At 41.3% G+C, this 15931-nt stretch overlaps 1 protein-coding gene across 1 annotated transcript in view; it reads right to left on the bottom strand.

Annotated features, from left to right (window-relative positions):
- Positions 1–2189: 2189 nt before the first annotated feature.
- ndrg2 (NDRG family member 2) overlaps positions 2190–15931 on the bottom strand; it is a 58108-nt gene continuing 44366 nt past the window's right edge. Inside the window, exons 3-16 of the mRNA XM_049568153.1 lie at positions 15680–15721; positions 14513–14618; positions 14286–14406; positions 13635–13697; positions 11693–11753; positions 9923–10009; positions 9627–9683; positions 9356–9459; positions 9230–9268; positions 9066–9117; positions 8857–8904; positions 8730–8765; positions 5348–5399; positions 2190–5254 (exon numbers count right to left, since the gene is read on the bottom strand). Coding sequence (XP_049424110.1) covers positions 5091–5254; positions 5348–5399; positions 8730–8765; positions 8857–8904; positions 9066–9117; positions 9230–9268; positions 9356–9459; positions 9627–9683; positions 9923–10009; positions 11693–11753; positions 13635–13697; positions 14286–14406; positions 14513–14618; positions 15680–15721 — 1032 coding nt within the window. The 3' untranslated portion in view covers positions 2190–5090. The remainder of the gene's footprint in view (positions 5255–5347; positions 5400–8729; positions 8766–8856; positions 8905–9065; positions 9118–9229; positions 9269–9355; positions 9460–9626; positions 9684–9922; positions 10010–11692; positions 11754–13634; positions 13698–14285; positions 14407–14512; positions 14619–15679; positions 15722–15931) is intronic.

Here is a 15931-nt window from a genome sequence, read left to right as displayed (position 1 = left end):
AATACATTTTTCCAAAAGATGGTTTCTGTCATTTTAGGTAGTTTGTATCACACTGTTGTGTGTTCAAGTGTTTGCTTTCCTGATAAGTTTGGATTTCATTAGTTACTTAGTGCTATAAAATGGGGATTTACAACATGATTCACAACTGTGTGAGCCAATCGGCCTTCAGTGGTACTGCTCGCGATCTGCACAGACTCTGGCTGCAAATGATGCCACCACAGCAAGATGGCAGTGGCTGTATCCCGAATAGTTTTGCCTCACTTCTGTACAGTGGAGGTAAGAGGAGACGTGTCGGCCATCTTTATATATAATCTATGGGTAAGGTAAGTAGTGATGGCCAAATGAGGCCTCATGAACCACTGTCTTTATTTTCTGAAGCCACCAGATGGCGCTGTCTGTGCAACAAAGGCTTGAAAGCACACTTCATTGCCAGTCCTTCAGCCTTTATCTTTAAACCAAGAGCGCCATGTGGTGGGTTCAGAAAATAAACAAATTGGTTCATGAGGCTTCATTAACACCAGTTGACACCACTGACCTTTCAGCACAACTTGAGCACTTTTTTACAACTTGTTGTTTTCAAGGCTCAGATTACCAAACCAACAGACAAAATTAAATTAAAATTAAGAACGGACTCAATAAAAGCAGAATAGATCTCCTGAAACTCTTCAGCCTCCTTAAAAAGAACAGGTGTTGGTTTGCCTTCTTTCAGATGCCGTCAGTGTTCACATCAAAATTCAACTTGTCATCTAAGACAGTGCCCAAATACTGGGCGTGTTCTGAATTGCCTACGTTTTCTCTTTACTTTTAGTATGTACTGCAGCTGCCCTTAAAAATTATGTACTGTTGCATGCAGTCAGGACATACTACTTACTCATAACATTACACCCTGAACTCTGACCCTCTTGCTTTCATATCCATTACCTTGGACAGGAAACAAACACCACTTATCGAGTTCGCCAGAGATTATCAATCCAGTGAGCTCTTATGTTACTTTGTGATGTGTGTAGTTTACCTTTTAAGTTATAAGTTAGTTATAAGTTAAGTTAGGATTGTGGGTCAGACTGTAAAAGTTGGACCAGATGTAGTAGAACATCCAGGTATTCTTGACATGCTGCATTTCCTGTAATATGAGACACACTAAATATTTTCCTGGCATACTATGCAGTATGGTAGTATTTGGATTGGAATGCACAGTATATTACGAGCTACATGAAATCCAAGATGGCGCACAATTTCTTTCTTTGCTCTTTAACCAGAGTGCTGCTCAGTAGCATTATGTTCAGTGCTGCCACCAATGGCTAGAAGCAGTGATGGCCAAATGAGGCCTCATGAACCACTGTCTTTATTTTCTGAAGCCACCAGATGGCGCTGTCTGTTCAACAAAGGTTTGAAAGCACACTTCATTGCAAGTCCTTCAGCCTTTATCTTTAAACCAAGAGCGCCATCTGGTGGGGTCAGAAAATAAAGAAATTGGTTCATGAGGCTTCATTTGGCCATCACTAGCCAGAAGCTAAATTGAAGCTGTCTCTGTAGTGCACACAGTTTTTACACAGAAACGATCCGCTGAAAATGGAATTGTTTCTCATATTTGTTTTGAAAAAAGTTTCACGTTCAGACGACAATGTTGTGATAACAATTGTCGTGCACACGGATCCCCAAAAATGACCAAAAACTCTGTAGTATACATGCCAGGCTAGTTGTTGGTGGTGTGACTTTGTAATAAAACAACACGCACCTGTGGACATGCGCTTCCTTCTACAGAGTGGTGACGTATAAACAAACAAAATGGCAACCGCAAGAACGTTTGGACACACCAACAACGAGGTAGAGTGGCTACAGTAAATCTACACTTTGTTGGAGAAGCGTTGATAAACTTGAGCTCGAAGAGCTGTTTCCCAAAAGTTGCACTCTGGAACCCATTTTCAAAACATTGCGTTCAGGCACCCAAAACACCTCTGGCGTGTGAACGATCAGCCAAAATGCAACTAAAGATTACAGTTTTCCGTTGAAATCGTTGTATAAACAGGACCTAACTTTACAAGATTGTGGGAATGCGGATGTATTTATTAGCAGCAAAGTGAGCAAATCAACAGAAATTACACACATACACAGTATTTTCACATCAAGCCTGTTTGAAAATACAACGCAGGAGTCAGGATATTTCGCTTAAGCTTTTATTAATATTTAAGTTTGCTTTTTTTTTTAGGATGTTCATTGTGTTACACAGAGAAATTAGCCACACAAATAAAACTGATTGTATTCTCTTTACCTTTAATCTTTTTTTTTTTCCATTGTTAATTATATTATTCTCCCTTATCAGTGCTAATGCTAAAAAAGTTACACAAGAACTATCACACGGTTAACTAACTTGTGAGCACATTGGGACGGTAAACTAACACTTCACAGAGATTAAAAAAAAAAAAAAAAAAATTGAATTTCAAAACATAGAGGGGGGAAGTAAAATGTGATCAAAGTAAAAATTAAGAGACAAAAGACAAAATGGACAAGCATTTACAATCACACAGCCCTGCTCAACTCTCTGAAATTAAGTTCCACTCGTTTTCCATTTTTGGCAATTTAACTGATCAAGCTCTATCTGGTATCTCTCATTTGGTAGACGCTCCCATGCCCGATCATTTGAGTTTTAATTTCAGTCTGGGAGCCAAATGTTTACATTCTACACTTCAGCTCTCTGGACAGCAACAAAAGTGCCTAAAACATCACATTTTGCATTATAGCACAAATCTGATCATCAAGATTCTCCTTAATAAATGCAAGAGGTGTAAACTGCACATTGTGATGAGCCAGAGGGGACTGAGAACAGATTATTGCCTTCATCATCATCGTCACCACCATCATTAACATCTCTCTGAGGCCTTCCACTGACTTTCCTGTCACTGTCGTCCAAATCACCGCTCCGTCTCTGCTTCATCAAACATGTTTGGGAAAGGAGCACTAGACAGCATGTGAAAGGAACCTCCAACCGACTTATAAAAATGATACTGCTTATTAAAGAAAAGAATAACCAGATGCAACGCTGCATCAGAACACAAATGCGTGCGCACACACGGGTGGCACGCTTACAAATGCACATGCGCTCCAAGGATATTGGATTGAGTCCAAATAGGGGTCCTTTTAAAAGTACACACAGTCCAATGGCTACATGTTGTAGGGCAGTGGTAAGCTTTATGATGAGTTTAGATTAAGTGGGCTCTCAGTTTTGGCAGTAAGAATGCTGCAATTCCAGATTGGTTCAAGGTGCAGATATTGGCTGTTCATTTTTAGTCTCAAAACAAAAGACTAAATCTTTTGCCTTGTATGATTGAGGCTGTACCAAAAGGTGCAGCCCCGGTGGCAACATTGTTTTTGTGTTGGCAGTGAAGGGGCTGGTACATTGTCTTGATAAGTCACAGGGGCGATTTGTTGGTCTCAAAACTAAATAACTAAACCTTTCTAAAGGTCCCTAACCCTCTTTGCTGCATCAATTGTGCTTACAAGACACAAGCGCTTCCATACACCTTGCATTTACTTCCTCGGACACACACATATCGCAACAACCGCAACACGATTCTCTTGAACCCACTGCTTGAATAAAGCCGCTAGTTGCGAAAGAGGAGCTCACTTTACCTCACGTCGCACAGAAACTCAAGTATGCTAGCTGGGTTTGTTAGGAGGTATCCATGCATGGGCAAGGCTAAAAGATTACAACCCCAGGTGATAAACACAGTGATCCCTTTCTGGCCACGCCTAACACTGAAATGCAATATCCATGCTAGCATGCTACTTAGCGATATTATGCACCCCTGTTTGGGTAGTACGCAAGCCTGGATACTAGGCGACGCAGTGCGAGATTGCCAGCGATATTGGAAGCACTATTTAGTGTGCGACTAGTTAACGATAGGGTGCTAGCTAGCTGGAGCTAACACCTTCAGTCTCACCTATATGCTTACCTTCAGACCACGTTTGCTAAACGCTCCATGGAAACAAAACAGTACACACACACACATACACACACACACACACACACACATTCGAACTCACACAACTCATTAGCAGAATATAAAAGAAAAATATTATCCAGTCAATATTCACATGGGCTGATACCAGGCATGCAACTTCCAAGTCCATAAAAAAAAAGGAAACAAAAAATTTAAAATAAAAAACCTTTCTGCCCACCTCCTCAAATCCAATGGAAAAGCAAAACAGTCACTTATAGACGGGGCAAATGGAAGACATAAAAGACCTGGCAACATCAAGGAGGAAGTAGTCACTATAATGGCTCTCACTGGCTGCCGCCGCACAACGGGTCAACCAATCAGCAGCGTCAGCCGTTCGCTGAGGCAGGTTTACAAATGCGGAAATAAAATCTGATTAAAGAAATTAAAATAACACAATAAAAACTAGCTTAAAAAGTAGTAGACACACATTGTTATAAGTATCTCTGCTATAGTATAGTATTTTTTTTTTTAATCTATGTCGTTTTAAACTCATTGCGTAATAAAGAGAAAAAGTTACTTTTTTTTTCTATCATCATCATTAGCATCAGTATCATAATCAAACAACATTATCATCAGCATCAACAACAATACTGTTTTCAGGATTATTACTATTGGTTAACGCAAGGTGTGTGGATTCTATAGGCCTCCGTATCTAAATTAAAGGGCTCTATTGGCTGACAGAGGCTCCAATAGCGGGAGGGAGAGAGGACTGGTGGCCACTCTTTCCCCACCTCCCCCCTTTTTGTTATTCTCTTCTGACCTATACTTCCTATATTCATAGTAGAACAGCCCAGTCCACTTTGTTTTAAGCTGGAAGGGGGATGTGAGGAGAAGGACTGGACTTCAGTGTGGTGCAAAATGTACAAGACAGGTTTCTATCTCCTTCTGAAATCACTCTAATTCTCTCCCTCCCTCCTCCTGTCTCTAGTCCTATCTGCTCTTGTGGGGAATGATGGGAGTTGTTTAGTGACAAATAAGTAACCCATTCGTCTTGTTCCTACATTATCGTCATGCTTCATCTTTCCCTTCCTTTCGCCTTCGCCCTCTTCTCTTTCTCGCTCTCTCTCCCAATCATTTTTTTGTTTTCTCCCTTCAGCAAGACACCTCCATCGTTTGGGAGGGGCTGGGCGGCATCTGGCCACCCTGCGAGCCCTGGGACAGGGTGCGGGAGCGAGAGCGGGATCCATCCATGGAGTAGGAGGAGGAGAGGGAGGTGGTGCGTGAGCGGGACAGACGGGTCATGCATGATGAAGCCACTGTGGAGAGAAAGAGAAAATTTCAAATCGATATAAACATTACCTAACATTATCGTTGTCACATCCTATGAAAGACCTAACAAGTGAACTTACTGTAGCCCATTCCCTGGATGAAGTACTTGAAAGCCTCGGTCAGTTTCCCAGGCTGCAAACACAAAGAAGACACATGGCGTTTTACATTTTGTGCATTCACTAATGATTACCTGAACTACACAACAAGGCAATGTGGCGCCAATGTGACAGCCAATGATAGACATATACAGACATAGACAACAATCGGCCCCTGGTAGCTGGCTGCAGTGTAGGTCAAGTATTGGTCATAAATCCAGGAAGAGGAAGGTTATTTAAGTGTGGGAGTGGCCTAGTTGAGTCCCTTTTGTTTGAGACCATGCTGCAAGGTGAGTGTGTTTGCTGATCATGTGAGTTTATCTTCTCTATCTCCTTTAACTTTAGCTTATATTGGAGTTATGGTATGTGGCATGTGAAATAGGGTGTGGTGAATGTGCTAGAATGGGTAGTATTGGCACTGTCACTACCTGGAGCTTGCATAAACGGAGCCTGGGTTTGTTGAAGGTGGCAGTGCCGTCTGGGCTGAGAAAGCCATGTGTAATGTAAGGTAAAGGAGGTTGTTTTAAGGGCTCATCTTGGGGAGGGAGACTGTACAGCCTAACCCAGTGGGGGAGTGTTATAGTCTTAATTAGGCTACTCTGCCTGGGTCTACCTCCTCTGTGGCAGTATAGGTAAGGTAAAGGAGGTTGTTGGGTCGGTGTGGGGAGCAGTGAGACCTGGCATTAGGGGAGTGTCTCTGGGACACCAGAGATCACTGTCTAGCCTCCTGGAGGTGTCGTGGCACCAACTAGACAAAACACTGGTGAAAGGAGGTTCCCACCTGATGACCCCAAAGACATGTGAGTTCACTGCTCACTGGTCTGTATATTTAAGCCTTGCCATAATAGCTTATCATAGGGCTTAGGAGGGTCTTCACTGAGCGCTGATCCTTTCTCTAGAGCACAAATTTCTTGTGTTTATTTGAACTTGCCCCCTCTTTGTTAGTGAATGGGACATCGGCCAAACTAAAAACTCAACATACACGTCAAATAAACTTCTCTGAAAGATAGTTTCTGTCACTTTACGGAGTTCTTATCATGCTGCTGTATGTTCAAGTATATGTCTTACAAGGTTGGTTTTAATTAGTAATTTGACACTGTAAAAAGGGGGTTTGATGACATTATTTGCAGCTGTGTGTGCCAATCAATCAGTGTACTCGCACTCAATGGCCCTTCTAACAATTGGATAGACAGGTGTATGGGCTGGAACTTGATACAACACAGATCACTTATGTGCAGACTCTGGTGCTTCTCAAAGTCAAAGAAAGATCCTTAACACCTGAATTTTGAGGAGGCTACGTCATCGAATCCCACTGAGGGACTGTTCCAATGTCAAGAATCCTTCAAATTCTATGGAGGACCGAGTCCTTTGTTCAGGGAATTTTCAAGGATTCATGTGTGTATCCTCAGCGGGTATTAAAATTCTTTGCGCACGATTTGCCAGAATCGATGGCAGGGCCTCTTCAGTGATCAAAACCTGAGCACTCACTTGCCTGTCCCAATGTCTGTTCACTGAATGCTAGGAAGGAGTCCTGCATCCTTGACTTTGACAAGCATCTGGCTCCAAATAACGTCAACAGCGTAAGATGGCAGCGGTGGTATCTGGGATACCTTGGCTTCATTTTTATACATTAGTAGTAAGTCATCCAACTTTGTATACAGTCTATGGAGCCAAAGTTGACGTTTTTAATTTAAAGGTTCTGTTTACAACTTCCATTCATCCATTTTCGTAACTGCTTATCCTCTTGATGGTCACGGAGGGGATGGAGCCTATCCCAGCTGACATTGGGCGAGAGGCAGGGTACACCCTGGACAGGCTGCCAGACTATCACAGGGCTGACACATAGAGACAACCATTCACACTCACATTCACACCTATGGACAAGTTAGAATCCCCATTTAACCTGCATGTCTTTGGACTGTGGGAGGAAGCTGGAGTACACAGAGAAAACGCGCACTGACATGGGAGAACATGCAAACTCCGCACAGGGCTCCCTCCTGGGACTGAACCAGGAACCTGGAGTGCTGCTGTGAGGCGACGGTGGTAACCACTGCACCACCGTGCTGGCCAGTTTACAACTTTCAGAGCATTAATATATCAGCAAAACAACTATTTGCTGTGTAAAGATATCATGGAATAATGATATCCCAAGCAGAGCATTAAGGGCCCATCCCAATACCCTACCCCGCGAGGGGTAGTGGTGTCCCAATTCCTTCTTGCGTGTAGGGGTAGGGGGCATAACGAGGGGTAGTGGGTATGAAACTAGCCGTTAGGAGTGAGAGATTTCAGATGCTGACTTGCCGGCGAGGGGTAGACGTTGCCATGACTACCACTGAGCAAGAGACGGGAAAAAAGTTCATACATAGCTAACGTTACCGGCGTCAGGTTGCTTGTTAGCTAGCCAGCTAGCTCGCACTATCTGGCATCTGTCATCCGTCCTGTTCTGCAAAATTGTCGGACTTTTCACATTACGATAACAGGCCAGCTAGTATAGCTATGCTGCCTCGTAATGTTAGCTGGTTAGCTAGCTAGCTAGCAGAAGTCCCCTGTCGTCTGTCGTTCATCAAACGAAGCATGATGAATGCGGCAAATGCAATCGGTAGGATGAACTCAACTGGAGACCCCATTGTAGATGCTGGTTAGAAATGTAGATGGCTCGCAGCTTCCTGTTTAAAATAGTTACGTATGCGTGAACGTAACCGACGTGGTGACATAGTGAGTGGTGTCCCAATTCTTGGGGAAAGATTGTTGCTTCATTTTGAGGGCCAAGGGGTAGTGGGCAAGGGCTTAGGGATAGTGGACAAGGGGGGGTATTGGGATTGGGCCTGAGTCAAGCTACTTCTCTCTGTGTGTTGTAATTCAAGCTTCTCTGTTCTTTGTCGTGGTAGAAGGTCCAGCTGTTTGTATATGTTAGCATGTGTGTATCCCATTGGCTAGCGAAGTGCTGCTACTCTGCACCGTGCTCGTACTGTGGCTACTGTTAATATCCAGACGCTGTTGTCACGACTATGTAAATCACAGATGTTTTACACAGCTTCTCTAAAAAACTAAAATACTCATAATTTCTGCTAAATCAGAAAAATCTGCAGTTTTTCCTGAGTGGTTTGTTTTCTTTTTGTTATTTTTGTGATAGGGAACTGGGGATATTACTTTAGTGGTAGGTTAAGACTTTATTCCTGGCGTGGTGCTTCTGTTTCACTTCATGCTATGTGTTTCTTTCTTATGTTTCAATTAATCAATTCATGCATTAATTTGGGCAAACATGGTGCATAATTTAGAGTGGTAGCATTATTTTCTCTGTTGACAGCCCACATTGTGATGGCCAATTTAACATGACAGCTTGTTGCAGCTGTCAGTTTGTTGTTACCTGGGTCAGCTGAGGGAGACCACCAGCATCAGCCATCTGTGGAGGAGCGAGAGAAGACGTAAGTCAGAGTGAAAGAGTAGGTAACATGAGAGAAAGATTAAAAAAGAAAGACATGAGCTTTAGTTACCTTTAGGAATGAGGTTGTTGTTGGGTCCATTTTGCTGTTGCACTCCACCTAGTGGTCACATAGGGAAAAACAGTAAACCTCTGCCATCAAACAAGACTCAACCCTTTGTACCCTTTGTGTTGATGTGAAACAGAAAATATAAGAATACATAAAACATGCCAAGTCCGCATTCGGAGACATTTCAGACATAAGAAGACCGAAACACTCACAGCAGCGTCCTCATATGGAGCCTGATCACCCACCACCAACATTACTGGACACCTGAAGATGGCAGAAATAGAGTTCAGACGGGAGGCATTTTTGTTTGTATTAAAAAAAAAAAAAAATCAAACCAGAGATAAAGTGTACAGATGAAAGCTTCGAGGGTATTTACTTAAAGGTGTTGTTGCGGTCGATGCTCAAGTCTCTGCGACTGGAGGGAAAAGAGAAGATTATGTTTGCTGTTGTTTGATGTGGAGTCTGTTTGCTTTTATGTAATGATGTCTGTGGGTGTGTTTACCTGTTGTAAGTCTTCCATAAGAGCTCTATGTTGACCAGATTAGAAGCTTTGGAGATGCGCTCTCTGTGGGACTGCACTAGCTCTGTGTTTGATGACAGCTCCTCCTGCAAGAAAACAGACCTTTTCTTCTACTGCAATGCAAAACTCTCACAAAATGATACAAAATAATTGACAAGGTTGGATTTTTTTGCAGCAAACCAAAGCTATTTGTGAAAATTATGTTGCGCTTTCAGCGTATTTTAAAACATACTTTGCACGATTGTCCTCATACCTGACTGAAAAGGTGGCACAGGATCTGCTCTGTGAAGGAGGACGTCACGGAGCTGAGCTACAGACGGAGAAGAAGAGAAATCAATAAGATGGTTCATCATTTAGTAAGCTTAATACAATAAACAATGACATAATCAATACTACTCTGAGACGCAGACCATACACACGGTTGTGTAATTTCATATCCACAGCTAAACTTAAATTGATGGGGAAGTCGCATCAGTGCTAACTACATTAAAATAACACGTTTCTGTGTACAACACAATGCAGTCCTGGAAGAAAGGAGACAAAACGGACCTTCTGAGCAGCCCAGTCTATCCATCCTCGGGCGTTAGTGTCGATGTTGATCAGAACCAGACCTTCAACTGAATCTGGGTTCGCAAGCTGAGGAGAGAGGAAGCGACAGTGAGACAGATGGTGAGATGATAAGAAAAGCATCACAAGACAGAATGTTTTCAGATTCTTTCAGTAATCAAAACTGTGTACAGAACACTAGTCGGTGGCAGGGTTTCTGTGAAGTGCTGTAAAGTTTAGTTGATTCAAAACACACATTAAACATGGCTTGATAGAGACAATTTCAAACACAAGTACACAAATCAGCTTCACTATAACTCGCAGCATTCACAGACAAACACTTGTCTTTATCTGGACACATTTTCCCCACAAATACAACATGCTAATGTTTTTTAGCACAAGCCTATGGCATTTTACATTGAGTAAATTAGCCCAGCAGCTAGTGTACCTCTACTCATATAAAGTCAGGCACAACAGCAACAATTAACAAAAGTAACATTACAAAATTCAGCTCCATCACAGCTCACAAGATTCACTGACAAAACAACTGTCTTATACTAAACACGTTTTCCAAACAAATACAACATGCTAATGTTATTAGCACAAGCCTATGGCATTTTACATTGTATAGGTTAGCTTAGCGACCAGTGGAGATTTCCTCCACTCATATGAAGCCAAGATAAATCACACACAAGACTTAAAACACTATTTTTGTGGAGGCTTTATTGTCTTCACATTTTTTTGTTTCTTATCTGTGAAGCTGAAGTAAATAAAAGCTAATAAAAGGGAAATGGTTTCAGCTTACAAAAATAGACCCAAAGAGCAGAATTTTGTTAATGTTGTTAAAGGTTGATGTTTTTCCTGGCTTCATATGAGTAGAGGAAAAGTTTGCTGGCCGCTAGGCTAATTTATACAATGTGAAATGCCACAGGCTTGTGCTAAAAACATTAGCATTTTGTATTTGTGGGGAAAATGTGTCTAGCAGGAGACACGTGTTTTGTCTGTGAACTTTGTGAGTTAAAATGAAGCTTAATTTTGTAAGGTTACCTTTGTTAAATGTTGCTGTTCTCCCTGGCTTTATATGAGAAGAAGAAAAGTCCGCTAGCTGCTGGGCTAATTTATACAATGTAAAATGCCATAGGCTTGTGCTAAAAACATTAGCATGTTGTATTTGTGGGGAAAATGTGTCTAGCAAAAGACAAGTTTTTTGTCTGTGACTTTGTGAGTTATATTGAAGCCTAATTTTGTTGTTTTGTTTCATATTGTTGCTCTTAAACAATGATTTATGTGTTTAAGGTGTATTTTGAATCAATCAAACTTTACTGCACTACACAGAACCTAAACACAGTGGCATAGAAACCCCATCGCCGATGCCAGCATTTTAGAGGTGTAACTGCAGTGCAACACAGACACACTACCACGCACGTATAAATGCATGCACACAACTATAAATCAACTAACAACAGGGTTAGAGTACCCACAATTTGAGTAAATATCTCTGCAACATAATACAAAGACACCTTTGACAACCTCCAAACTGTTACTTCTTCACTTTCTGTTGATGTTAGTTTATCATTTGAATGTTTTAAACTACAATTATCACCATGTCTTGCACATGATCACACTGCACCTTTAATGCCCCCTTTAAAATTTCACAAGTCTTTCAAAAGTGACTGCGAGTGTTAATGCCGTATTGCTTGCAGAATAAAACAATGTGTAGTATTATTAGCTGCTGTCGGAACACAAAAGCTTAAAACAAAAGATGACACTCACTGTGAACTTGGAGAGGACGTATGCTCCCACTCCCACACCCACTCCGATTACAGTGCGGAAGCTGACAGAGGGACAGACCAGGTTATTATTACATATAGAATATATATGTTCAAACATACAGTGCACTAAAAACCATACATTACTCACATTTTTAAAAGGCAAATGTTTCACTCTAAAATTAAGTGTATGGAGCTGCATGGAGAGGTGTGCAGGGCTATACTGAAGGGGATTATGCTTTACTCATTTTCTTTCATATATTTAGACCCTTTTACTGTTAGTAAACAGGATGATGTTTTTAGTGGGCGGGGCTTAGCTGGAGGCAAAACAATTCTCTGCAGACGTTAGCTAGCACTAGCTAGGCTTGTTTTAGACAATGGAGGAAGATGATGTCAGTGGTGCGTTCAGAAATACTCATTTGAGTGCTGAGGCGCACTCTGGCACAATCTGTAAAACCTAATCTCAAAGGTTATGAAGAACCAGAATAATTGGTAAGAGTATTGAAACTGTGTTTTGTGTGTTTTGATTCATCAGATTTTACAAAATAAAAAGATTTTATGAATGTAGAAACAGAAACAAAATATTTTTTAACACTCCATAGGTTACTTGAACTGTGTAGATTAATTTTTAGATATGCTCATTTTTATGAGCATAGTGCAAAGGTGTTGTGATAGATACATCATTCATTTCTCTGACGCCACCACTCATTTTTACTTGGGTTTGCACAACACGTAATGTAGCACAATGATGACATTATTAGTGGACGCTGTGATGACATGGAAGACAGAAGCCTTAGCTTTCTGCTGCTGCTGCAAAAAAAGTTGTAGCTAGTATGGTTTTTATTTTAGATTAATATATACAGGATGACACAAACAATGATCTCCTGCTGCCATTATGGGGAAATACTGGCAGAATTATGGCAAATACCACATTTGCACAGCACGTAAGGCAAGGTAAGGTGAAGTAATGTAACGTCATCAATAGGGCTGGGTATCGCCAATGATATACTGAATTGATTTGATATTGATTCACAAGGTTCCCATTGGTTTGATTTCCAATTTGATTCAATAAGATGTAATTAGATGCGATTTGATCAGGGATATTTTAGATACAACATCAATTTTTGCTAGTATGTGAAAGAGATTCTCAGAGAGCTAATACTGTAAATTTTACATGGGATTATTTAAAAAACAACAAATTCAGAGCAGGATTCAAACTGAATATTCTATGACTAAATGTTCTTTCTACAGCAGCAACAGTAATATTAAAACAACAAAGTCACAATATATCTAAAATGTCAGTAGTTTACTACCAGCGAGATTAACAGGGTTAAAGCTTCATGCATCCATTGGAAAAAGCGCATATTTAATGAGTGATTTTGGATATTATGAATCGATATCAGGTCCTTGGAATGAAGATCAATTTGAATTGCATGGATCGATTATTTTAACCCAGCCCTAGTCATGATGTGATGATGGGGAAGACAAAAGGCTTAGTCTTCTGCTGCAAAAACAATGAATGTTCTAGCTATCATGGTTCTTATTAAACAGGATCGTGCAAACGAGGAAGTCGACTTTCAGAGGTTTATTAAGCAAGACAAGTGTCTTCTGTGTGAAGTCAGAGCAGTTGTTTCTAAAGAGTAATGTAGGACTTAGTTCCAATAGACAAACCCTAATTTTTTGGGGGGGCAATTATTTAAAAACTTTTGTTTACGTTACTTGACTGTTCCTGATTCTGATTTCTGACCCAACTATGAGTTCAAGCATCATGACAGCAACAACCAGAAAACCAGACTTAAAAGTATAGCTGTATAACGATAACACATGACGAGGAGAATCAGTTAAAATGGATGCATGTATACCTCATGCACAATCCCCTTCAGTGTGCATGAGCCAAATAAAATTATGACTGTGTTCCTATGTCAAAATAATTATTGTTAACTCACTTGAAAAACTGCAGGACGGAGGGAATCATCTCTGCAACGGTGTCCATGGAGGGATACTGGTAACTGTACCAGGAAACAAATGATCTCAGTTTAATGAACCATCATAACATGAGAACACCAACATTTTGTTATTGTTAGTGCAAAAACATGATTGGAAATTACTCAAATCACATAATGATGAAAGATTTTATTTTCTAAAACACATGTAGCAGCTGACACTTTCATCCACAAAGATTAAAAACAAGATCAAAAAGAGAATAAGCTTTGATTTCAAACATCACCAGCCGGAGTTAAAGGTCACAGCCGAGATGCTCTGACAATGCATGAAACAAAATCCTCCCGAGCTTGTAAAGTAATCACGCAGGGAGGAGAAGTGCTAGAGCAGTGGGGTGGGGTGGGGCGGGGGGAGATGAGGAGTGCATAAAGAGAGAAAAGGACGGATTTTCTTTAAACCTCCGACAAGAGTGTATTAGAGACCGCGGAGGAGGGAGATGTGAGAGATGTGAAGTATTTTGGAAGAGATTAGGTTTAATCCGGCCACAGAAGATTGTTTCCGTTTCTGAGAAGTTTACTTATAAAAAAAGAAAACGAGGTTACAGCAGGACTGAGGGAAAACCAGTACGTCAGTACACATAACAATAAAGTTCGTACCCTGTGGGGTAGGGAGCAGCCCCCTCCTCCTGCCCCGGAGCATCGATGTGAATCAGGGTAAAGTTCTTGACAATCTCCTGCATCTCATCAAACTTGAAAAGAGGGGAGAAGCAGCTCTTATCTGACAGAGAGAAAAAGAGGAATCAGACATAAAACTCACCAATGAGGGAAAAGCTGAAGAGTTCAGGAACAAAAAAGGCAAGAGAGACAAAGAGAGAGCTACTCACTGTCCAGACCCACATCGTGGAAGGTGAGGATGGCAGGCCTGCGGGTGGTTCGTGTGCCGTGGAGAGTCACGTGCAGAACACCATGTGGGGTCTCAATACTGTGCTCCTGGAGAGCAAGAGACAACAACAAGCTCTAAGTGTGATTTTGACATTTCTGGAGTGAGCTTGCAGATATTTTTTTACCTTTATCAAAATAAAATCCCCCAAGATTTTTTTATTTCTTGTTGTTTTTATTCCTAAAACAACATCCAGACATTCAAGTGTCCGACTGTAAAAACTGACATCTTTAATCATAGTTTAGTCAGGAACACTTTAGTCAAAGAAAACTTTATTTCCATTTGTAGTATTATATTTGGCAGTATGGCTCTGTTCTGGGGCTTCTCTGCCCTCCCACACGCCTACGTGGAAAGCTCGAGGCAAAGAGAGCAGTCCTCTCTGCCCTTCCATGTGCAAACAAGGAACTCATTAAGGCAGCAAACCTCCCTGCCCTTCCATGCGCCTACATGGAAAGCCTAAGGCAGGAGAGCAGCAGCAAAGACCCCCCCGGGAACGGAACAGAGCAGCGCAGCATCACTGACAAACAGAAATGACATCGATAAGTCAGACACGACATAAAAAGGAGGAGCTGGGGTGGAGGTGGGTTGCAAAGCCACTTGCAGAGGAAGCAGCAACAGTAGGCAGGCCAGAGCAGTTTAAATAGGGAGACCTGAATGAGATTTGCCAACTGGTTGCATAGTTGAATCATATGATCTGTCAGCTGACTCCCTTCCATCAATCAGCTGCTCCATCAGTTGACTGGGCTGTTTGAGATCAGCTGATGTAGCTGGGATGTGAGCTGAGCTTGACATCGTGTCCTGCCTGAATTAACGCTACGCTCAATTTATGTTAGTTTTCACACATTGAAACAAACTGAAAAATCAAGGACGATTCTTGAGGCCTCTACTTTTTTGCAGTATTGAAAACGTACTGAAGTGTGACACACCTGAATCATCATTAAGCTATGAACCATTAGCACCCCTATGAAGAATGTTCTTCCTCTGTTAAAGCAATTTGCGTTTTTCATTCCTGACTGATCACATTGTTCTAAAATGATTATATTTAATATTTTATTCGTATTTCACACCCATGACCTCTTCCGTAAAAAAATCTTTAAGTATTCAGTCTTACCTGTCCTTGGTCCAGGAGTATCCTTGCAGCCAGCTCAGCATCCTGTAAGAAATAAAGGAATAAAGTCTTGTTAGAAAAAGGTGCACACATGATTGTCGGATATTTATATCTTTAAATGCCACTGGAGATGCCACTTCATTTTTTTGTTTATTCATCACAAGGAAAAAGAGAGACGACAACCAAGGCTGCAACTAATGATTATTACCTCCACCAAGGACGTTATGTTTTCTGTTCAGTTTGTTTGTCTGTTTG

Source organism: Epinephelus fuscoguttatus, linkage group LG23 (assembly GCF_011397635.1).
Source record: "Epinephelus fuscoguttatus linkage group LG23, E.fuscoguttatus.final_Chr_v1".
In the NCBI taxonomy this organism is placed as follows: domain Eukaryota; kingdom Metazoa; phylum Chordata; class Actinopteri; order Perciformes; family Serranidae; genus Epinephelus; species Epinephelus fuscoguttatus.
This window is presented reverse-complemented; position numbering and strand designations above follow the sequence as displayed.